General features: G+C 44.5%; 2 protein-coding genes across 2 annotated transcripts in view; both read left to right on the forward strand.

Moving 5' to 3' along the window:
* Positions 1-25,298, forward strand: part of LOC120034804 (zinc finger protein 69 homolog) — a 139,059-nt gene that overhangs the window by 20,995 nt on the left and 92,766 nt on the right. The window lies entirely within an intron of this gene.
* LOC120034874 (oocyte zinc finger protein XlCOF8.4-like) lies at positions 13,582-15,565 on the forward strand. Its single transcript, XM_038981526.1, has 2 exons — positions 13,582-13,631; positions 13,868-15,565. The coding sequence occupies exon 2, from the start codon at positions 14,173-14,175 to the stop codon at positions 15,175-15,177; it is 1,005 nt and encodes a 334-aa protein (XP_038837454.1). The 5' UTR covers positions 13,582-13,631; positions 13,868-14,172; the 3' UTR covers positions 15,178-15,565.

The raw sequence follows: 25,298 nt of genomic DNA on the forward strand, positions 1-25,298 counted from the left end.
AAGCAAATCATTTCTCCAAAACGAAATATGTGATGATATTAGTTGGCAGGGGTCTTTACTGCTACATTATTGTGTTTTCATCTATTTCTAATATCTTTTAAGTATTTTTATGGTAGGTGTTGTCTAAGTCCCCTTTTTCATCTGTTTGACCAGCAATCAAAGCCTTTGCTTATTCCTATTTTTTGTATATAAAATGGTTGAAATATGTATATATGCCTACATTTCCCAAAAATATAGACTCTTACCTTTCATTTGACACCCAATTTGACATGATCCTATGATTTTCACGTGTTGGTGCTCATGGATCCTTTTACATGGAAATGCCCATTTGTTATTAGTCTGCAATCCATGCTGGCGAAGAGACTCTAAAGCGGCTGGTCACAAATCCTGACCCTGGATCAGGACCCTGGATCAGAAGCCGTTGCTCTTCCTTCCCGAGTCAGAACCAGGACCGAACCTCAAGGGACAGAGACTTCACCACCACACAGAACACAACCAGTGGACAGGTAGACTGAACAACCTCAGTCCTGGTGGTCATCAGAGAGACAGAGGCTCCAGTCAGGGATCCAGTCTGCAGCCCAGACTCTTCTCTTCACAGTCTCAGTGCAGGGATGGAGCAGGGCCTGGGGCTGATAGAGATAGACCTTCCTGTTCCTATGATACAAACACCACAGTATCCATGATGAACTGAGCAGGTCACCCTGGGCTTCAGCCTTCACAGAGAGTTGTGGGAGACCCCCCTGGTGGTAGTCTAATAGGAAGTCTGTCTTCTCTTTCAGGATCTCATCTAATGCCTAGTGAATGGGGTCATAGAAGGTCTAGGCCTGCCTCAGTTACCTCATGGTTACCCCACCAATACAGGATGGGTGTTCAACACAAGAGGTATCTAGCCTATAACACAGCACACAATCCCAACAACACCCAAACAATGGCTCGAGGTCAAGGAGGGAGCTCAAATACTAACCACCTGAGGGTGGTTGCTTCTGTTTCTACCTCCTCTAGTGTCATTGGGTCACAATGTGGTAGGTCGAGCATTAGGACGGACGCTGACAAGTGTCTTGGGGTAAGAGGGTTCTCTGGATTACTAAGTGCCTCAGTTGAGCATCTGGGTATGCTCACATTCTCACATGACTTGTTGTTTGGTGTGCTGGCATTAAAGTGTAACACTACATTTCCCCCTCTGAGTTTGGTTTTTCCTGTGTTCTAATCATAACACTATAATGTTGAGGAAAGCCAGTGTGTCTATGTATGCGGATGACTCGACACTATAAACGTCAGCTACTACAGAGACTGAAATGACTGCAACACTTAACAAAGAGCTACAGTTAGTTTCAGAATGGGTGGCAAAAAATAAGTTAGTCCTAAATATTTCAAAAACTAAACTGCTTGGAGTAACTCTGTCATGGTCAAAACATATTGATACAACAGTAGCTAAGATGGGGAGAAGTCTGTCCATAATAAAGTGCTACTCTGCCTTCTGAACAGCACTATCAACAAGGCAGGTCCTACATGCCCTAGTTTTGTCACACCTGGACTACTGTTCAGTTGGGTGGTCAGGTGCCACAAAGAGGGACTTAGGAAAAATGCAATAGGCTCAGAACAGGGCAGCAGGCAGGCCATTGGATGTACACAGAGAGCAAACATTAATACTATGCACGTCAATCTCTCCTGGCTCAAAGTGGAGGAGAGATTGACTTCATCACTACTTGTATTTGTGAGAGTAATTGACATGTTGAATGCACCGAGCTGTCTATCTGCCAAGGCAGCAGCTAATGGGGATCCATAATAAATACCAATACAAATACACAATTGCCTGTACGTTGTGTCTCAGTAAAAGGGGGAATCATTCTACTCAGGAGAACTTCTACATTCCAAATCCACAAAGTTTACACTCCAAGAAGAGTTGCTGCTCATTCTGCGGTACAGTCCAGTGGAGGCTGCTGAGGGGAGGACGGCTCATAATAATGTCTGGAACGGCGCGAATGGAATAACATTTGATAACATTCCACTCCAGCCGTTACCATGAGCCCGTCCTCCCCAATTAAGGTGCCACCAACCTCCTCGGTATCAGGATAAATAAAAAGCAAGGTCTGCTAACTTTCTTTAATTAACGCAAGCAATAAATGGCAAATGCAATTTTCGTATATACAGGTTCGCTGTGTCACCGCGCAGGGTAAAACAGAGAACTGGCAGGAAGTATGTAAACAGTTGTTCTTATACCGTGATTACGTAGTTCCAACCCGTCTGTTGGCCTATCACAGTAGAGGCTGAGCGTGGTTTAAACTTTGCTCAGCCTATCGCCGGCACTCAGACTTGTCCCAGTCTCTTGGTGCTCTCATCTGTCCGCATCTGGTCGTTGGGTAGATTAGATCCGTCTTGTGCCGCTCCCGATGCTACAGTGTCCTACCCTCCCTGGCTGGCCTGGAGATATGCACCCCTCCCCTCTCCAGATTGACCACAGCTTTTGCATCAAGGCACTCTATGTTGCTCAATCTTTACACACATCTGCATTGTTTGTGTGTGTGTGTAACAAAACAATATTAATCTTCAAACAATATGGTAGCGGGCCATAATGCATAAACATAAATCCTAACAGGTACAGTCCAATAAATGATGGGACTACACACACAAAAAACATTGTTGACCATTTAGGCTTTCAAAAATTAAACATAAATCACATAGAAATACTTTCAATTATCATTTGTATGATAACTAGTATAAAATATATCGATAATTGTGGACATTTTCCATTATTTTGGCACTAATTATTTACAAAGTGTACAGGACTCTTATTCAGGATTCCAAAAATACGTGACTCGGAAGTACTTAGTTCTTTTTGTCTGCGTCACAGTTGCTGGACCACAGAGTCCATGTAGTGCCTTTGGTCGGACTTTTGCGCAAACAACAAAACCGCAGTGTCCAATTACAATTTCTACGTTAGCGTTTTTAATTCGCGTTGGAGATAGGATTTGGTTGACATATGTTATTTAGGCAACGCTAGCTAGCTGCTAACAATGACTAACTATATGGTTTTTCACACTCAAATAACCTCCGTCATGGAGGTGCTGGCGAATGCAGCCGTGGCAGAGATCTGTAAACTCGTAGACGACGACTATGCAGTGTTTCGTTTGGAAATAACTCAAAGCCAGAAAGAAAACAGGACATTGCGGAGGAAACTACAGCTACTGGAACTGAAGGTGGCACGGGAGCGCGCAGAGAGGACAATGCGAGAGCGCGTCCTCGCCAGTCGTACCAGTAGTGTCAAGATCCTCGATCGATACAGAGGAATGGCAAGAGGTACATTTAGCAGAAGGCCAAGACTGCCGGCCATAGCGCCCTGTTCCCCTCAGCGCACGTGTGGCTTTACATGTGTTAAGCACATATGGTTGACCAAAATTGGGTGTTGGTCAGTTTTTGGATTGCAAGGAATAATTCCACTGATTCCATAGTTATCTTGAACAAAGACACTATCATATTTTAACCAGATTCTTGATTTACAACATTTCCTATTATTTACTAATTGAAAACAATATGATGCATGGAACATAAATCGATCTATAAATAGTATATCAAGAAGTTATGAGAAGTGTTACCTTAGTGTCAAAACTGTCAATAGTGTACCTAACCATCTCTTTTCCCCCAATCACTGTCAGGTGAAGGACATCTCACTGGAGGCCACAGGAGCTTTGTGAAGCCAGTGGAACACACTACATGGAGAGATGACCAACCAATCACTGTTGATGAAGCGAGTGGAACCTCAACCCATCAAGTTATCATGATAGAGGTTAGTGTAATAGTGTTGCATAAAAAAGTGTTACTTTGTAAATCAAATGTGGCCTGTTTATTTCAGAAAGGCTTCCCTCAGCTATTCACTTCCTTACAGTGCATTTTCTACATTTTGTTACATTACAGCCTTATTCTGAAATTGATTACATTGTGTTTTTCCTACATCAATCTACACACAATACCCCATAATGGCAAAAATATATATATATCTCATTTACATAAGTATTCAGACTCTTTTCTCAGTACTTGGTTGAAGCCTCTGTCAGCGATTACAGCCTTGAGTCTTCTTGGGTATGACGCTACAAGCTTAGAACACCTGTATTTGAGGAGTTACTCCCATTCTTCTCTGCAGATCCTCTCAAGCTCTATCAGGTTGGATAGGGAGAGTCGCTGCACAGCTATTTTAAGGTCACTCCAGAGATGTTCGATCGGGTTCAATTCCGGGCTCTGGCTGGGCCACTCAAGGATATTCAGAGACTTGTCCCAAAGCCACTCCTGCGTGGTCTTGGCTGTGTACTTAGGGTCGTTGTCCTGTTGGAAGATGAAACTTCACCCCAGTCTTAGGTCCTGAGCAGGTTTCTAACAAGGATCTATCTCTCTTACTTTGTTCCGTTCATCTTTCCCTCGATCCTGACTAGTCTCCCAGTCCCTGTCTCTGAAAAACATCCCCACAGCATGAATCTGCCACCACCATGCTTCACCGTAGGGATGGTATTGGCCAGGTGATGATCAGTGCCTTGTTTCCTCCAGACGTGACGCTTGGCATTCAGTCTTGATTTCATCAGACCAGAGAATCTTGTTTCTCATGGTCTGAGAGTCCTTTGGGTGCCTTTTAGCAAACTCCAAGTGGGCTGTCATGTGCCTTTTACTGAGTTGCTTCCGTCTGGCCACTCTACTATAAAGACCTGATTGGTGGAGTGCTGCAGAGATGGTTGTCTTTCTGGAAGGTTCTCCCATCTCCACAGAGGAACTCTGGAGCTCTGTCACAGTGATCATTGGGTTCTTGGTCACCTCCCTGACCAAGGCCCTTCTCCCCCGATTGCACAGTTTGGTCTTGGTGGTTACAAACTTCTTCCATTTAAGAATGATAAAGTCCAATGTGTTCTTGGGGACCTTCAATGCTGCAGAATTTTTTTGGTACCCTTCCCCAGATCTGTGCCTCGACACAATCCTGTCTCGAAGCTCTACGAACAATTCCTTCAACCTCATTGCTTGGTTTTTGCTCTGACATGCACTGTCAACTGTGAAACTTTATATAGACAGGTGTGTGCCTTTCCAAATCATGTCCAGTCAATTGAATTTACCACAGGTGCACTCAAATTAAGTTGTAGAAACATCTCAAGGATGATCAATGGAACCAGGATGCACCTGAGCTCAATTGCTTTATAGCAAAATAAGGTTATGTTTTTTATTTTTAATACAATTGCAAAAATGTCTATAAACCTGTTTTCGCTTGGGCATTATGGGGTGTTGTGAGTTGATTGAGGACATTTTGAATAAGGCTGCAACATTTAAAAAAAATTGGAAAAGGTGAAGGGGTCTGAATACTTTTCGAATGCACTGTACATCTACATCCTCATTTATTTTGTGAGACTTCCCTATGACATTGTTATTCAACTCATGTACCGGTAATAACCTCCTCTCTTCTTGTGTCAGTCTGCAGATGCAGAGGCTGCAGGTCCTGGGGTTAAGCAGGAGATGGCTGAAGGAGAAGAGGACCCACGGCACAGCAGAGACATCCAGACTGCAGTGGCTGGAGCGCCCCCTGTAGCCACAGAGGACCCCACCACCGCCCCAGCGCAGCCCAGCAGCATCACAGAGGTCAGTGGAACGCCGGACACCATCTTCAAGACAGAGACATACCCCAAGACTTCAACGGGGCTGGGGCGACTGGGCTGTCCTCCTGCTCCCCACTCAGAGTATTTACTTTATGGTAACCATAGCCCGACGACGGTTCTGTCCCGTCAGGACCCAAGTGACTCGTTACAGACTGTCAATGATCCGTCCTGTTCATACGCTACAGAGACACAGATGATACCTGGTGACATGCCTGTGGGCTTAGATACACAGACTAATCCAATGAGAGGGAACTGGAACCAGTACAGTAGTAGTGTATATTCTGAAAAGTGCCTGGATGAGAAAAGGGATGGTCTGGCCTTAGATGATGTGACTGTGAAAGTGGAGGATGACGCTCTGAAATGGAATGAAGACGAGACTCATTTAGGAGAAGGACACTCGCAGGGCAACAGCAGTGACTTCTTAGACTACAGGGAAAGCTTGGAGACAAATCTAAATGTTGGGACCCACTCCCCTTTACACGCGTTCAGGGATCACAACCCAGTGTCCACGTCAATGGGGCCTTCCGATTCACACAGCCATGTCCTTTTCGATCAGGTATTGAATTCAAACGACAGGGTTAGAGCCCAGGCTCTGGGTGGGGGAGCAACATCAGGAAAAAGTAAAGAGAAACGGTTCCTCTGCGCGTTCTGTAACAAAGGCTTCAGCTGCCCCCAGAAGGTGGAGATCCACCAGAGGGTCCACACAGGGGAGAAACCCTACAGCTGTACCCAGTGTCATATTCGCTTCGCCCAGGCTGGTGACCTGAAGAGGCACCAGAGGGTCCACACAGGGGAGAAACCCTTCAGCTGTACCCAGTGTAACATGCGCTTTGCCCATGCTGGCAACCTGAAGAGACACCAGAGGGTCCACACAGGGGAGAAATAATGAGAAGAGATTCTACCGCCAGCACCAGCTGAAGATGCACCTGAAGGTCCACACGGGAGGGAGGTGGTTCGCACTGCAGGACGAGGTTCTCAGAGAGGAGTTACCTCAGGATACACCAGCAGAAAACCATTCCACTCGATAGCTTCTGACGTTTAGATCAAACCCTGCATTAAAGACAAAGATGAATTGTCAAAAGATCCGCAGTTGCATTTGGAATTACGAGTAACATATTTTAGTGTTGAATATTCGGGAGGAATGTTGCTTCCAGACGTGTGATATACACTGAGTGTACAAAACATTAGGAACAACTGCTCTTTCCATGAATGCAGGTGAAACCTACAGTATGACCCCTTATTCATGTCATTTGTTAAATTCACTTCAATCAGTGTCGATGAAGGGCAGCAGACAGGTTAAAGAATATTTTTTTAAGCCTTGAGACAATTGAAACATGGATTATGTATGTGTGGCGTTCAGAGGGTGAATGGGCAAGACAAAAGATTTAAGTACGGGGTATGTTAGTAAGTGCTGGGCGCAACTGTTTGAGTGTGTCAAGAACTGCAACGCTGCTGTTGCCCGTGTGTATCAAGAATGATCCACCACACGAAGAACATCCAGCCAACTTGACACAACTCTGGAAGCACTGGAGACCTTTTGAGTCCATGCCCCGACGAATTGAGGATGTTCTGATGGCAAAAAGGGGTGTAACTCCATATTAGGAAGGTGATCCTTTTGTTTTGCGTACAAGGCATATATAAGCCTAAAATAATGTGTTAGTACTGTATGGGCCAGTGGTTCCCAACTCCAGTCCTCGAATACTCCCAACAGCACACATTTGTTGTTGTAGCCCCAGACAAAAAAACAGCTGAATCAACTCATTAACTATGTTTCCATTAGTTTGCCCAGAGATTTTTCATTGACATTTAGAAAGTTTGCGTAGAAAATAGATGTGACAGTTGCCTATTGCAGTGCGTTTCCATTGAACTGTCTTGTCGATCAAAAACAGCAGACGTAATATGACTTCACATCAAGAAAAGTATCAGTCAAAAGTTTGGACACACCTACTCATTCAAGGGTTTTTATTTTATTTTGACTATTTTCTACATTGTAGAATAATAGTGAAGACATAAACTATGAAATAACACGTATGGAATCATTTAGTAACCAAACAAAACAATATATTTTAGATTCTTCGAAGTAGTCACCCTTTGCCTTGATGACAGCTTTGCACACTCTGAAATATCACATATCACATTTACATAAGTTTTCAGACCCTTTACTCAGTACTTTGTTGAAGCACCTTTGGCAGCGATTACATCCTTGTGTCGTCTTGGTTATGACGCTACAAGCTTGGAACACCTGTATTTGAGGAGTTTCTCCCATTCTTTTCTGCAGATCCTCTCAAGCTCTGTCAGGTTGGATGGGGAGCGTCGCTGCACAGCTATTTTCAGGTCTCTCCAGAGATGTTCGATTGGGTTCAAGTCCGGGCTCTGGCTGGGCCACTCAAGGACATTCAGAGACTTGTCCCAAAGCCACTCCTGCATTGTCTTGGCTGTGTACTTTTTAAATTAAAATGTATTTAACCTTTATTTAACCAGGTAGGCTAGTTGAGAACAAGTTCTCGTTTACAACTTCGACCTGGTCAAGATAAAGCAAAGCAGTGCGACACAAACAACAACACAGAGTTACACATGGAATGAACAAACATACAGTCAATAACACAATAGAAAAAGTCTATATACAGTGTGTCAAATGAGGTAAAATAAGGGAGGTAAGGCAATAAATAGGCCATGGTGGCAAAATAATTACAATTTAGCAATTAAACATGAGTGACATGTGCAGAAGATAAATGTGCAAGTAGAGATGCTGGGGTGCAAAGGAGCAAAAATAAATAAATAACAGCATGGGGATGAGGTAATTGGATGGGCTATGTACAGGTGCAGTGATCTGTGAGCTGCTCTGACAGCCGGTGCTTAATGTTAGTGAGGGAGATAAGAGTCTCCAGCTTCAGTGATTTTTGCAATTCGTTCTAGTCATTGGCAGCAGAGAACTGGAAGGAAAGGCGACCAAAGGAGGAATTGGCTTTGGGGGTGACCAGTGAAATATACCTGCTGGAGCGCGTGGTACTATGGTGCTGCTATGGTGACCAGTGAGCTGAGATTAGGCGGGGCCTTACCTAGCAAAGACTTCTAGATGACCTGGAGCCAGTGGGTTTGGCGACGAATATGAAGCGAGGGCCAGCCAACGAGAGCATACAGGTCGCAGTGGTGGGTAGTATATGGGGCTTTGGTGACAAAACAGATGGCACTATGATAGACTACATCCAGTTTGCTGAGTAGAGTGTTGGAGGCTATTTTGTAAATGACATCGTCGAGGATCGGCAGGATAGTCAGTTTTACGAGGGTATGTTTGGCAGCATGAGTGAAGGATGCTTTGTTGCGAAATAGGAAGCCGATTCTAGATTTAATTTTGGATTGTAGATGTTTAATGTGAGTCTGGAAGGAGAGTTTACAGTCTAACCAGACACCTAGGTATTTGTAGTTGTCCACATATTCTAAGTCAGGACCGTCCAGAGTAGTGATTCTGGATGGGCGGGCAGGTGCGGGCAGCGATCGGTTGAAGAGCATGCATTTAGTTTTACTTGCATTTAAGAGCATTTGGAGGCCACGGAAGGAGAGTTGTATGGCATTGAAGCTCGTCTGGAGGTTAGTTAACACAGTATCCAAAGAAGGGCCAGAAGTATACAGAATGGTGTTGTCTGTGTAGAGGTGGATCAGAGAGTCACCAGCAGCAAGAACGACATCATTGATGTATACAGAGAAAAGTGGTACTTAAGGTCGTTGTTCTGTTGGAAGGTGAACCTTCACCCCATAAAGGCCTGATTGGTGGAGTGCTGCAGAGATGGTTGTCCTTCTGGAAGGTTTTCCCATCTCCACAGAGGAACTCTAGGGCTCTGTCACTAACCATCGGGTTCTTGGTCATCTCCCTGACCAAGGCCCTTCTCCCCCGATTTCTCAGTTTGGCCGGGCGGCCAGCTCGAGGAAGTCTTGGTGATTCCAAACTTCTTCCATTTAAGAATGATGGAGCACACTGTGTTCTTGGGGACCTTCAATGCTGCAGAAATGTTTTGGTACCCTCCCCCAGGTTTTTCCTTCGACCTTATGGATTGGTTTTTGCTTTGACACGCACTGTCAACTGTGGGACCTTTATATAGACGGGTGTGTGCCTTTCCAAATCATGTCCAATCAATTGAATTTACCACAGTTTTTTTACTACAATTTTTGTAGAAACATCTCGGATGATCAATGGAAACAGGATGCACTTGAGCTCAATTTTGAGTCTCATAGCAAAGGGTCTGAATACTTATGAAAATAATGTATTTTTGTTTTTAAATTTGCAAAAATGACCAAACCTGTTTTCAGTTTGTCATTATGGGGTATTGTGTGTAGATTGCTGAGATTTTTTTTAAATTTAAAATTACATTTTAGAGTAAATCTGTAACGTAATGTCACGGCTTTCTTCCAGGGGTGAAGGAGAGGACCAAAGTGCAGCGCGGCTAGTGTTCAACATGTTTAATTAAAGAACAAGTGAAACACTACAAACAACATACAAAATAACAAATGTGAAAAAACCGAGACAGGCCTATCTGGTGCAGACAAAACACAAAGACAGGAAACAACCACCCACAATCCCCAACACAAAACAAGCCACCTATATATGATTCTCAATCAGGGACAACGATTGACAGCTGTCTCTGATTGAGAACCATATTAGGCTGGACACAGAAACAGACAAACTAGACACACAACATAGAATTCCCACCCAGCTCACGTCCTGACCAACACTAAACAAGCAAAACACATAAGAACTCTGGTCAGGACGTTATACGTAACAAAATTTGGAAAAAGTCAATGGGTCTGAATACTTTCCGAAGGCACTGTATATAGCAACACCTCCCCCATAAGCATTCCTGTCTCTTCTATAGATGTTATACTTGTATTACTACTGCTGTATCATCAAAGGAATTATCTAAGTGAGTCTCAAATGGCTAATATATGAATGCTATCTGATGTTAGCAAGTTATTGATTTCATTATCCTTATTTCTAAGGCTACATATATTAATGATTATTTTTTTTGCCCTGTCTTGGGTAGCTTCTCAGAGACATACATAATATGGAAAAGAACAAACAAAGAAAGAGAGAAAAAAAACATTCAGCAGTCCATTAATCAATTGGTGTGTGTGTGTTTTCTGCGGGTGGACAATAAGCCTGTCATAGTGGATGTAAGCAATGGACCCACACGCTTTGGCAGCTTTCATGGCTGGGACAAGTTATTTTCTCTTCTGGCGCACAGCTTCAAGAACTTGAAGAATTTTGAAGAGAATAAAAGGCAATTGTTGGTTAATCCAGGTGTGGAAAGCTCTTAGACTTACCCGAAAAGGCTCAAAGCTGCCAAAGGTGATTCTAACATGTATTGACTCAGGGGGTTAAATACTTATCTAATTATGATATATTAGTGTTTATTTTTCAATTTTTTTAAATAAAAATGTTAGAATTTTTCTTCCACTTTGACAGAGTATTTTGTGTAGATCGTTGAATTTTTTTTTTTCAATTGAATCAATTTTTATTCTACAAAATAACAAAATGTGGAAAAAGTCAAGGGGTGTGAAAATGTTATGAAGGCACTGTATATGATGTTCCCAAATGCTTATTTTATAACTTCCATTCAACTACATAATTTCTTTCCCAAGACACTTAATAAGAAAATGAATGTAGTTTATCATGCAGATTTGTAGTTTAGACGTGTATGTGTGGTTTTCATATGGTGTATTTTAAACGTATCTATGTTTAATAAACACAAAATGGGACTTTTCATTCTAAGACTTTCATTGAGACTCTCTTTTGTATACATATTTAGCATACAGTACACCTGACAGCGCTTTATAACTAAATATACAATGAGCTCAAAGTATTGGGACGGGTACGCGCAATGCCGTCTGGGGTACGACAAATAAAAATGTGATTCACTTTTTTTTTTACACATTTTTGGGACATTTTCGGTCCATTTTATAATTAACATTGGGGTGAGTTTTTTCTTTTTCTTGACTGGGTAGCCTCGTTTCACTGCCAAAAATGAAATTAAACATCTAGTGTTAAGCGAAATAACAACACAATGTCAAATACAGGTAGCCTAGTCAAATAATTAACATCCAATCACATAAAATGTTACTCTCTCGCGGGAATTCCACTAACGGTCAGTATGTGGCCAAACGTAGCTGCTGCTCATGTTGGTATCTACGGATGGCGCAAAAGCCATGACAGGGAGACATAGTGGAGTGGTAACGCACGTGCATGACCGCTTGAAAAACGTTTTGGACACTGCAGTGAAAATGGTTAACTTTGTTAAAGCAAGGCCCCTGAACTCTTGTGTATTTTCTGCATTATGCAACGATATGGGCAGCGACCATGTAACGCTTTTACAACATACAGAAGTGTGCTGGTTATCAAGGGCCGAAGTATTGATACATTTTTTTAAATTGAGAGATGAGCTTAAAGTTTTCTTTACTGACCATAATTTTCAGTTGTCTGACCTCTTGCATGATGACGATTGAGGCTATGATTAAGAAGTCGGAGCTCTTCTGTCTGCATTAACAAGGACAACACACAGGTCTTCCCATCATTGTATGATTTTGTGTGTGCAAATGAACTCAAGCTTACGGACAATGTCATGTGATATAGCGAAGCACCTGACTGAGGGAGTTGGGTGCGCAATTACGCAGGTACTTTCCCGAAACGGATGACACCAACAACTGGATTCGTTATCCCTTTCCACTTACCGATATCTGAACAAGAGAGCCTCATCGAAATTGCAACAAGCGGTTCTGTGAAAATGGAATTTAATCAGAAGTTTTGACAGATTTCTGGATTGGGCTGCACTTAGAGTAGCCTGCCTTGGCAAATCATGCTGTTAAAACACGGATTCCCTTTGCAACCACGTACCTATGTGAGAGTGGATTCTCGGCCATCACTAGCATGAAAACTAAATACAGGCACAGACTGTGTGTGGGAAATGATTTAAGACTGAGACTCTCCAATACAACCCAACATTGCAGAGTTATGTACATCCTTTCAAGCATACCCTTCTCATTAACCTGTGGTGAGTTATTCACAATTTCCGATTAACAAATAAGGTTTTATATGTAAGATGGTTAAATAAAGAGCAAAATTATTTATTATTATTATATTATTATTTGTGTCCTGGTCCTATAAGAGCTCTTTGTCACTTCCCACGAGCCGGGTTGTGACAAAAACTCACACTCATTCTTATGTTTAATAAATGTATCGTATAGTGTGTGTGTGTGTGTGTGGCAGGCTTGCAATGATGGCAAAAACATTTGAGAGTGATCTGACCCTGGTGCCAGAGGGGGTACGCAGCTGGAGGTTGAATGTTTGAAGGGGTACGGGACTATTAAAAGTTTGGGAACCACTGTTTTAGCACTTTCGATTGTAAATTATACAATGACTTTGAGGTTAAAGTACAGAATGTCAGCTTTAAACGGAGGGTATTTTAATCCATATCGGGTGAACCGTTTAGAAATGACAGCACTTTTTGTACATATTCCCCCCATTTTAGGGGACCAAAAGTAATGTGACAATAAAAGTGAAAAAGTTACAGAAGCACAAATATCATACCCCCACAAAAAATGTGTCACTGTCCCAATACTTTTGGAGCTTACTGTCCCTACATATACCCACACACTAACAAACACCTACTGTACATGTCAAAATAGTTTAGTCAGATTTGTCTGACTTTTGACTTATCTTAGCTGACTTATTTTTACCCACAACATCATATTTATGTCCACCATGATGGGTTTAACAACAATTAAGTAATTATTTAACTACGGCATAGGACTCAAACGTCTGTGTGTGTGTGTACGTACGTACCTGAGGGAGTGTATGTCTGTGTAATCTGTATCACCTGTCTCTTCCAGGAGGAGGAGTGTGAGGAGGGTCTGGGGAACCCTGAGGGGACCATGGTCATGGAGGACAACCAGACTACACCTCCTGAAACCACAGAGGAACCAGCTGAGCAGCACAGGACCACACACAGTCTCACTGAGGTGAGCCCACTGTGAACTACTGTCTGACTGGTATTAGGTCAGGTCTTAAATAATTTTGTCTTAAGTGTGGGACCATGCCATTGAATTCTCTGACCATTAGTATAGTATCAAATCAACTAACATGTTTGCATTGTACTCATAGCAATCCATCATTGCCCAATCAGAAGATGTTCCATAGCAGGGTGCTCATATCAGATTTATTGATCCAACATCCTCTCACTCTGTATCTCTTACAGTCAGTAGACATGGAGGATGGGAAGCCTGATCTGCTGCTGGTCAAAGAGGAGACAGTAGAAGATGGACCAGAGAGCATTGACCTGCTGAGTGGACTTAAGATGGGGGAGCAAGATAAGGGAGAAATACATATAGCCTCCATACAGTAATATATATTCAAATAGGAATAGTGATGCAACTGGCTTTTTTATTTTTCTTCATTCAGAAAATGAAATCAATAGAACTTATGTTTACATACAAAAACACACAATGTATGAACTTGACCAGGTAATTGACAAATAAATCTCCATATGTAGAGTTCTCTGCCATGTTTATCAAGTCTATTTTGTCACCTCTTCCTGCAGGTGATTGGCTGGAGGCTAACAGAGGAGACTGGGCGGCCATCTTGGATTCCCAGACTGGTGCAGCCAAGGGCCCGGGGGATGACATCACTGAGCTGGCCAGGACCAGAGGTGACATAGTGGAGGTCAGTGGATGGGACAGCATCTTCAACTCTGGGCTGGGGAACAACACTGTTAACCACAACCAGAAACAGACTGTCGAACACAAAACAACCGATCATAGTCTCCATGACAACAGATTGGCTGAGACCAGGGTGAGGAGTAGAATTGGTCTGCGGGGACAGGGAGATGTCCGTATGCGGCGGGAGAGAACAGACACAGACTCGGCTAGTGATGCTCCATCCTGCTCCTATAGTTGTGATTCAGAGAGACTGATGGTGCCTCAGGTTAACCCCCTAACAGGTGCTGCCTTCAGCCTGCCTTCTATAGGATCTATCAACTGGAACATGGACCCTGAGACAACACAGATGCTCCCTGGCCTTCGTCCTCCTCACACTCTCCTTATGTTAAACCAGATCTCAGACAATGCCAGTGCCTCAACACTAAATGGCTTCACAAGCTCATTGACAAATGATAGTAGAAGTAACGCTATCAGTAGATCCGGTGGCAAAGAGAAGCTCTTCCCATGTTCGTTCTGTGGGAAAGCCTTCAGTTTCCCCAAACAGGTGGAGATCCACCAGAGGATGCACACGGGGGAGAAACCGTTCGGCTGCCACCTGTGCCGGGCCAGTTTCTCCCACTCGTCCAGCCTGAAGAGGCACCAGAGGGTCCACACAGGTGAAAAACCCTACAGCTGCCCCCATTGTGAGAAGAGGTTCTCCCACCAGCACCAGCTGAAGAGGCACCTGAAGGTCCACACAGGAGAGAGGCCATTCGCCTGTACGCACTGCGGGAAGAGGTTCTCAGAGAGGAGATACCTCAGGATACACCAGCAGAAAATGCACACAGACCATGAAGAGTGTATAGTGTAATGTAGTACTAGTTAGTTTGTAGTTAATTCTGTTGGTTTTGGATGTATAGGGAACTGGATGAGGTGAACTGAGGAAAGAATGAGTATGATGAGGCAGAGTAAATTATATGGTGATGGTTGGTGTGATGGTGTCTGTAAAAATGCTTCACTGATGAAAAGTGACAACCTGTCGTGTTGTTTGATGCTGGTGTTTTATAATGAAGAAATTATAGTGCCTTAATTCATGTTTATCTGACTAAGTATTGAACACATTTATTTTAGTTATTGAACTACAGCAGGTATAGTGGATTTACATTGTCACGCCCTGGCCTTAGTATTCTTTGTTTTCTTTATTGTTTTTAGTTAGGTCAGGGTGTGACATGGGGAATGTATGTGTTTTGTAGTGTCTAGGGGTGTTGTATGTGTATGGGGCAGAGTAGAGTGTAGTTGTCTAGTTATGTCTATGGCTGCCTAGATTGGTTCTCAATCAGAGACAGCTGTCATTCATTGTCTCTGATTGGGAGCCATATTTAAGGCAGCCATAGGCAGTAGGCTTTTGTGGGTAGTTGTGTATGTTGTACGTTTGTAGCGTGTTATTGCACTTACGTCTTTAGCTTCACGATCGTTTGTTGGTTTGTTTCGTTTTGTAATAGTGTTCGTTGCGTGTTTTTCCCTCTTCTAAATAAAGAGATGTATTTTGCACACGCTGCGCCTTGGTCCACTTTCTCTCACGAAGACGATCGTGACATACATCCGGTAACGGAATTACATCATGGGTCCCTGATCTATACTATACAGAAATGCATAATTATGGCTATGAATATAATTTGCTTCATGGTGATGTATCCTGAATAGGTACACAAAGGTAGAGAAATATGTCATATCCGTATATTGCATATTTGGGTATTATTCTATACACTGGCTATTATTGTCCTTCCTCAAACAAGACCACATTTGGATGGCTATGACCAGACAAAATCTGAAACCATCATAGTTTATACTGTACTGTTCTCTACTGTGCTCTACTGTGCTGAACTCCACTCTACTGTACTCTACTTTACTGTTCTGTACTTTACTGTTATTACAGGCTTAGGTTTTTCCATTTATACACTGCTCAAAAAAATAAAGGGAACACTAAAATAACACATCCTAGATCTGAATGAATGAAATATTCTTATTAAATACTTTTTTCTTTACATAGTTGAATGTGCTGACAACAAAATCACACAAAAATGATCAATGGAAATCAAATTTATCAACCCATGGAGGTCTGGATTTGGAGTCACACTCAAAATTAAAGTGGAAAACCACACTACAGGCTGATCCAACTTTGATGTAATGTCCTTAAAACAAGTCAAAATGAGGTTCGGTAGTGTGTGTGGACTCCACGTGCCTGTATGACCTCCCTACAACGCCTGGGCATGCTCCTGATGAGGTGGCGGATGGTCTCCTGAGGGATCTCCTCCCAGACCTGGACTAAAGCATCCGCCAACTCCTGGACAGTCTGTGGTGCAACGTGGCGTTGGTGGATGGAGCGAGACATGATGTCTCAGTACAACGGTTTGATTTGTTTGATCTGAGCAATTTTTCTTAGCTAGCTACATAGCCGTCTTTGTATCAAAGATAATTGTGTAGTTTAGAGTCATTATCGAGGTTAGCTAGCCAGCTATTTTCGTCCTTCTAACGTAGTCAACACTGCTAGCTAGCCAGCTAGCCAACTTCTACCGAATAGCAGCACTGTAGAAACTATTACATTACAACGGAACGACTTGATTAGTGTAGTGTTAGCTAGCTACATAGTTGTCTTTGCTGTCTTTGTATCTAAGATAATTGTGTAGTTTAGAGTAATTATCGAGGTTAGCTAGCCAGCTATTTTCGTCCGCCGCGCCGCGCCACCGTTCTCCTACCTAGTCAACAACTGCTAGCTAGCTAGTCAACTTCTACCGGCTAGCAGCACTGTAGAAACTAATACATTACAACGGAACGATTTGATTAGTGTAGTGTTAGCTAGCTACATAGTTGTCTTTGCTGTCTTTGTATCTAAGATAATTGTGTAGTTTAGAGTAATTATCGAGGTTAGCTAGCCAGCTATTTTCGTCCACCGCGCCGCGCCACCGTTCTCCTACTAAGTCAACAACTGCTAGCTAGCTAGTCAACGTCTACCGACTAGCAGCACCGTAGAAACTAATAATACATTACAACGGAACGATTTGATTAGTGTAGTGTTAGCTAGCTACATAGTTGTCTTTGCTGTCTTTGTATCTAAGATAATTGTGTAGTTTAGAGTAATTATCGAGGTTAGCTAGCCAGCTATTTTCGTCGCCGCGCCACCGTTCTCCTACCTAGTCAACAACTGCTAGCTAGCTAGTCAACTTCTACCAACTAGCAGCACTGTAGAAACTAATAATACATTACAACGGAACGATTTGATTAGTGTAGTGTTAGCTAGATACATAGTTGTCTTTGCTGTCTTTGTATCTAAGATAATTGTGTAGTTTAGAGTAATTATCGAGGTTATCGAGGTTACCTAGCCAGTTATCGAGGTTACCTAGCCAGCTACACTTTCAAACAAAGTCAACAACGCAGCCACTGCTAGCTAGCCTACTTCACCAGCCAGCAGTACTGTATAATTTTAATCATTTTAATCATTTTAGTCAATAAGATTTTTGCAACGTAAGCTTAACTTTCTGAACATTCGAGACGTGTAGTCCACTTGTCATTCCAATCTCCTTTGCATTAGCGTAGCCTCTTCTGTAGCCTGTCAACTATGTGTCTGTCTATCCCTGTTCTCTCCTCTCTGCACAGACCATACAAACGCTTCACACCGCGTGGCCGCTGCCACTCTAACCTGGTGGTCCCAGCGCGCACGACCCACGTGGAGTTCCAGGTCTCCGGCAGCCTCTGGAACTGCCGATCTGCGGCCAACAAGGCAGAGTTCATCTCAGCCTATGCTTCCCTCCAGTCCCTCGACTTCTTGGCACTGACGGAAACATGGATTACCACAGATAACACTGCTACTCCTACTGCTCTCTCCTCGTCTGCCCACGTGTTCTCGCACACCCCGAGAGCTTCTGGTCAGCGGGGTGGTGGCACTGGGATCCTCATCTCTCCCAAGTGGACATTCTCTCTTTCTCCCCTGACCCATCTGTCTATCGCCTCCTTTGAATTCCATGCTGTCACAATTACCAGCCCTTTCAAGCTTAACATCCTTATCATTTATCGCCCTCCAGGTTCCCTTGGAGAGTTCATCAATGAGCTTGACGCCTTGATAAGTTCCTTCCCTGAGGATGGCTCACCTGAGGATGGCTCACCTCTCACAGTTCTGGGTGACTTTAACCTCCCCACGTCTACCTTTGACTCATTCCTCTCTGCCTCCTTCTTTCCACTCCTCTCCTCTTTTGACCTCACCCTCTCACCTTCCCCCCCTACTCACAAGGCAGGCAATACGCTTGACCTCATCTTTACTAGATGCTTTTCTTCCACTAATCTCATTGCAACTCCCCTCCAAGTCTCCGACCACTACCTTGTATCCTTTTCCCTCTCGCTCTCATCCAACACTTCCCACTCTGCCCCTACTCGGATGGTATCGCGCCGTCCCAACCTTCGCTCTCTCTCCCCCGCTACTCTCTCCTCTTCCATCCTATCATCTCTTCCCTCTGCTCAAACCTTCTCCAACCTATCTCCTGATTCTGCCTCCTCAACCCTCCTCTCCTCCCTTTCTGCATCCTTTGACTCTCTATGTCCCCTATCCTCCAGGCCGGCTCGGTCCTCCCCTCCTGCTCCGTGGCTCGACGACTCATTGCGAGCTCACAGAACAGGGCTCCGGGCAGCCGAGCGGAAATGGAGGAAAACTCGCCTCCCTGCGGACCTGGCATCCTTTCACTCCCTCCTCTCTACATTTTCCTCTTCTGTCTCTGCTGCTAAAGCCACTTTCTACCACTCTAAATTCCAAGCATCTGCCTCTAACCCTAGGAAGCTCTTTGCCACCTTCTCCTCCCTCCTGAATCCTCCTCCCCCTGCCCCCCCTCCTCCCTCTCTGCGGATGACTTCGTCAACCATTTTGGAAAGAAGGTCGACGACATCCGATCCTCGTTTGCTAAGTCAAACGACACCGCTGGTTCTGCTCACACTGCCCTACCCTGTGCTTTGACCTCTTTCTCCCCTCTCTCTCCAGATGAAATCTCGCGTCTTGTGACGGCCGGCCGCCCAACAACCTGCCCGCTTGACCCTATCCCCTCCTCTCTTCTCCAGACCATTTCCGGAGACCTTCTCCCTTACCTCACCTCGCTCATCAACTCATCCTTGACCGCTGGCTACGTCCCTTCCGTCTTCAAGAGAGCGAGAGTTGCACCCCTTCTGAAAAAACCTACACTCGATCCCTCCGATGTCAACAACTACAGACCAGTATCCCTTCTTTCTTTTCTCTCCAAAACTCTTGAACGTGCCGTCCTTGGCCAGCTCTCCTGCTATCTCTCTCAGAATGACCTTCTTGATCCTAATCAGTCAGGTTTCAAGACTAGTCATTCAACTGAGACTGCTCTTCTCTGTGTCACGGAGGCGCTCCGCACTGCTAAAGCTAACTCTCTCTCCTCTGCTCTCATCCTTCTAGACCTATCGGCTGCCTTTGATACTGTGAACCATCAGATCCTCCTCTCCACCCTCTCCGAGTTGGGCATCTCCGGCGCAGCCCACGCTTGGATTGCGTCCTACCTGACAGGTCGCTCCTACCAGGTGGCGTGGCGAGAATCTGTCTCCGCACCACGTGCTCTCACCACTGGTGTCCCCCAGGGCTCTGTTCTAGGCCCTCTCCTATTCTCGCTATACACCAAGTCACTTGGCTCTGTCATATCCTCACATGGTCTCTCCTATCATTGCTATGCAGACGACACACAATTAATCTTCTCCTTTCCCCCTTCTGATAACCAGGTGGCGAATCGCATCTCTGCATGTCTGGCAGACATATCAGTGTGGATGATGGATCACCACCTCAAGCTGAACCTCGGCAAGACGGAGCTGCTCTTCCTCCCGGGGAAGGACTGCCCGTTCCATGATCTCGCCATCACGGTTGACAACTCCATTGTGTCCTCCTCCCAGAGTGCTAAGAACCTTGGCGTGATCCTGGACAACACCCTGTCGTTCTCAACTAACATCAAGGCGGTGACCCGTTCCTGTAGGTTCATGCTCTACAACATTCGCAGAGTACGACCCTGCCTCACACAGGAAGCGGCGCAGGTCCTAATCCAGGCACTTGTCATCTCCCGTCTGGATTACTGCAACTCGCTGTTGACTGGGCTCCCTGCCTGTGCCATTAAACCCCTACAACTCATCCAGAACGCCGCAGCCCATCTGGTGTTCAACCTTCCCAAGTTCTCTCACGTCACCCCGCTCCTCCGCTCTCTCCACTGGCTTCCAGTTGAAGCTCGCATCCGCTACAAGACCATGGTGCTTGCCTACGGAGCTGTGAGGGGAACGGCACCTCCGTACCTTCAGGCTCTGATCAGGCCCTACACCCAAACAAGGGCACTGCGTTCATCCACCTCTGGCCTGCTCGCCTCCCTACCTCTGAGGAAGTACAGTTCCCGCTCAGCCCAGTCAAAACTGTTCGCTGCTCTGGCACCCCAATGGTGGAACAAACTCCCTCACGACGCCAGGTCAGCGGAGTCAATCACCACCTTCCGGAGACACCTGAAACCCCACCTCTTTAAGGAATACCTAGGATAGGATAAAGTAATCCTTCTAACCCCCCCCCCCCCCTTAAAAGATTTAGATGCACTATTGTAAAGTGGTTGTTCCACTGGATATCATAAGGTGAATGCACCAATTTGTAAGTCGCTCTGGATAAGAGCGTCTGCTAAATGACTTAAATGTAATGTAAATGTAATGTCCCAGATGTGCTCAATTGGATTCAGGTCTGGGGAACGGGCGGGCCAGTCCATAGCATCAATGCCTTCCTCTTGCAGGAACTGCTGACACACTCCAGCCACATGAGGTCTAGCATTGTCTTGCATTAGGAGGAACCCAGGGCCAACCGCACCAGCATATGGTCTCACAAGGGGTCTGAGGATCTCATCTCTGTACCTAATGGCAGTCAGGCTACCTCTGGCGAGCACATGGAGGGCTGTGCGGCCCCCAAAGAAATGCCACCCCACACCATGACTGACCCACTGCCAAATCGGTCATGCTGGAGGATGTTGCAGGCAGCAGAACGTTCTCCACGGCGTCTCCAGACTCTGTCACGTCTGTCACGTGCTCAGTGTGAACCTGCTTTCATCTGTGAAGAGCACAGGGCGCCAGTGGCGAATTTGCCAATCTTGGTGTTCTCTGGCAAATGCCAAACGTCCTGCACGGTGTTGGGCTGTAAGCACAACCCCCACCTGTGGACGTCGGGCCCTCATACCACCCTCATGGAGTCTGTTTCTGACCGTTTGAGCAGATACATGCACATTTGTGGCCTGCTGGAGGTCATTTTGCAGGGCTCTCCACCTGCTCCTCCTTGCACAAAGGCGGAGGTAGCGGTCCTGCTGCTGGGTTGTTGCCCTCTTACGGCCTCCTCCACGTCTCCTGATGTACTGGCCTGTCTCCTGGTAGCGCCTCCATGCTCTGGACACTACGCTGACAGACACAGCAAACCTTCTTGCCACAGCTCGCATTGATGTGCCATCTTGGATGAGCTGCACTACCTGAGCCACTTGTGTGGGTTGTAGACTCCGTCTCATGCTACCACTAGAGTGAAAGCACCGCCAGCATTCAAAAGTGACCAAAACATCAGCCAGGAAGCATAGGAACTGAGAAGTGGTCTGTGGTCACCACCTGCAGAACCACTCCTTTATTGGGGGTGTCTTGCTAATTGCCTACAATTTCCACCTTTTGTCTATTCCATTTGCACAACAGCATGTGAAATTTATTGTCAATCAGTGTTGCTTCCTAAGTGGACAGTTTGATTTCACAGAAGTGTGATTGACTTGGAGTTACATTGTGTTGTTTAAGTGTTCCCTTTATTTTTTTGAGCAGTGTATTTTGAGGTTGGACGTTACCTCATTGGTCAGTATGTGTTCAACCTGTGCTGGTCTGTCATCTCATTAGTCAGGTGTTTCACCTGTGCTGGCACAGGTGATATTTAAGAGCGGCTAGCCCAGTGCTCCAGATGTCTTGAGAGATGTGGAGGGTTAACACCTTTAGTTGGCTCTCCCTATTTGATTTATAAACAATCCTTTATCTGATCTTCACTGTTTTTGTTTTGCTCCACTTTTTTGCTTCCTGTCTTTAAAAACCTCTTAAGGATCTATCCCTTTTTTTCTTCCATTTTCACCTAAAATGACCCAAATCTAACCGCCTGTAGCTCAGGACCTGAAGCAAGGATATGCATATTCTAGATACCATTTGAAAGGAAACACTTTGAAGTTTGTGGAAATGCGAAATTAATGTAGGAGAATATAACACATTATATCTGGTAAAAGATAATACTAAAAAACATGCGTCATCTTTGAAATGCAAGAGAAAGGTCATACATTGAGATAGGATTCTAGGTGTAATTTAGATGTTTTCCACAAGATGGCAGCAGTGTGTGGAATTGGTTGTTGTTAAGTTTGGTGTAGGCTTTAATTTAGTTTGCCTTTTCTGGTGCAATTTTAATGGTCGCTCATCGTGGGTGTCTTTTAGGTCCCAGTTGTTGTTGCTAGTCAACTTTCAGTGGACACCCCCATGAGTGTCTTTCAGAACCCCTCCTAGAACGTCACCTGTTTCTCTTTGGTTTTTGTTCGTAACCCCCTCCTGTTTGAGCAACAATTTTTGGTTTCTTACTGGGGAACGTAACAAAATGGGTGCTCGTCCGAGATGCCCAGGAGAATGGTAGTCGCTCTAATTTTCTACTCTGAAGCTCTGCTTTGCCCAGATATTAGGGTGTTCAAAATACACTTTTGTGGTATAGTTTCTATCACTGAAATCCACCCTGAGGGCTTCGAAGATTGGTGGAATGATTTTGAAAAGTTGCATAAACACAGGTAATAAAAAAAGCCATAGACTTTAAGTTGGAAGCATTTATGGAAAAACATACATGGAAGATGCTAGATACATGTACGAAGAAGAATCTGCTCGTCATTGCAAAGCATTATGACATCAAAGTTGCACATGCCGATTCAAAAACAGTATTCAAAGAGTCGATACTGCTTTGGTGGAGGAGGAAGAAAAGTGTCTTACGGGTGGTAGAGTACACCCAATAGATGTGCGACTGCGAGAGGTAGAACTAAAGGCAAAAAGGAAACTGAAACTAGAGCTAAAGCACAAGGAAAGAGAACGTGCAGCCGGACAACAAGAACGTGTGCATGCCATTCGATTAAGAGAGATGGATCTGGAAGCACTCCGAATCCAGTCAGGCCATCCTGCACCCTCAACAGAGTTTGATCTCGGTCGGAACAGCCGACTTGTACCGCCCTTCAATGAAAAGGAGGTGGACCTATATTTTACTCGGTTTGAGCGAGTAAAAAAATGGACCTGAAAATGGACCTGAAATACACTATATATACGAAAGTCTGTGGACACCCATTCAAATTAGTGTATCCGGCTATTATCGCCACACCCCTTGCTGAAGGGTGTATAAAATTGAGCACACAGCCATGCAATCTCCATAGACAAACATTGACAGTAGAATGGCCTTACTGAAGAGCTCAGTGACTTTCTGCCCTGATAGAGCTGCCCCGGTCAACTGTAAGTGCCATTATTGTCTAGTCTAGGACCAACAATGGCTCAGCCGTGAAGAGGTAGGGCACGGCACACAAGCTCACAGAATGGGACTGCAGAGTGCTGAAGCTTATAGTGTGTAAAAATCGTCTGTCCTCGGTTGCAACACTTACTACCGAGTTCCAAACTTCCATTGGAAGCTTCATGAAATTGGATTCCAAGGCTGAGCAGCCGCACATAACCCTAAGATCATCATGCTCAATGCCAAGCACTGTCTGGAGTTTTGTAATGCTCGCCGCCATTGGACTCTGGAGCAGTGGAAACGTATTCTCTGGAGTGATATTGCACGCTTCACCATCTGGCAGTCCGATGAACGAATCTGGGTTTGATGGATGCCAGGAGAAGGCTACCTGCCCCAATGCATAATGCCAACTGTAAAGTTTGGCGGAGGAGGAATAATGGTCTAGGGCTGTTTTTCATGGTTCGGGCTAGGCCCCTTAGTTCCAGTGAAGGGAAATCTTAACGCTACAGCATACAATTACATTCTAGACGATTCTGTGCTTCCAACTTTGTGGCAACAGTTTGGGAAAGGCCCTTTCTTGTTTCAGCATGACAATGCTCCCGTGCACAAAGCAATGCCCATGATTTTGGAATGAGATGTTCGACGAGTAGGTGTCCACATACTTTTGGTAATGCAGTCTATTTGGTCACTGCTCCTCCTAAGTGTTCTTGTGGGAAAATTTTAGAAAGTGTACGCCGCTTTATCTCTTGACCAGAGCTCAGATTAGGACACTGTTAAAGATGCTATCCTTCAGGCTTATGAGTTGATCTCTGAGGCACGACAACAGTTCCGTAAATGACAAAATACAGAATCACAAAGCCATGTTGAATTCGCAATCAATCAGTCAATCAAATGTATTTATAAAGCCCTTTTTACATCAGCGATGTCACAAAGTGCTTTACAGAAACCCAGCCTAAAACCCCAAACAGCAAGCAATGCAGATGTAGAAGCATGGTGGCTAGGAAAAACTCCCTAGAAAGGCTGGGAACAAGCATGTCTTTTTGATCGGTGGTTTGGTTCTCAAGAGGTCGAAGGAATTAAAGACACTCATCAAGCACTGCAGCAGTAATGAAAGTATGAAAGTGCTTCAATGGGCCTGCGTTGTTGTTATTATTAGTGGCTTGGGTCTTTTTTAATTGAGAAATATTTAACTTTTTCTGTTCATCTGAGTAACAACATGAATTTGTGCATGAGACACAAATAATGCAGTGCGACTCAAATTTTGCCATCAGCTTTTTTTGGTCAGTGGAGGAAGGGGAGAGCGGAGGGATGTCAGCCCAGTGAAATAAAAATCTAATTATTTAAATGTATGCTCACTCAGCTATGCTTCACAAGTAATACAACAACGGATCTATTACAGGTGTGATCATATAGCCCACCTCAAATTTTGAAATATAATTTTTTTA

This window comes from Salvelinus namaycush, chromosome 42 (assembly GCF_016432855.1).
Source record: "Salvelinus namaycush isolate Seneca chromosome 42, SaNama_1.0, whole genome shotgun sequence".
NCBI classification, from domain to species: Eukaryota; Metazoa; Chordata; class Actinopteri; order Salmoniformes; family Salmonidae; genus Salvelinus; species Salvelinus namaycush.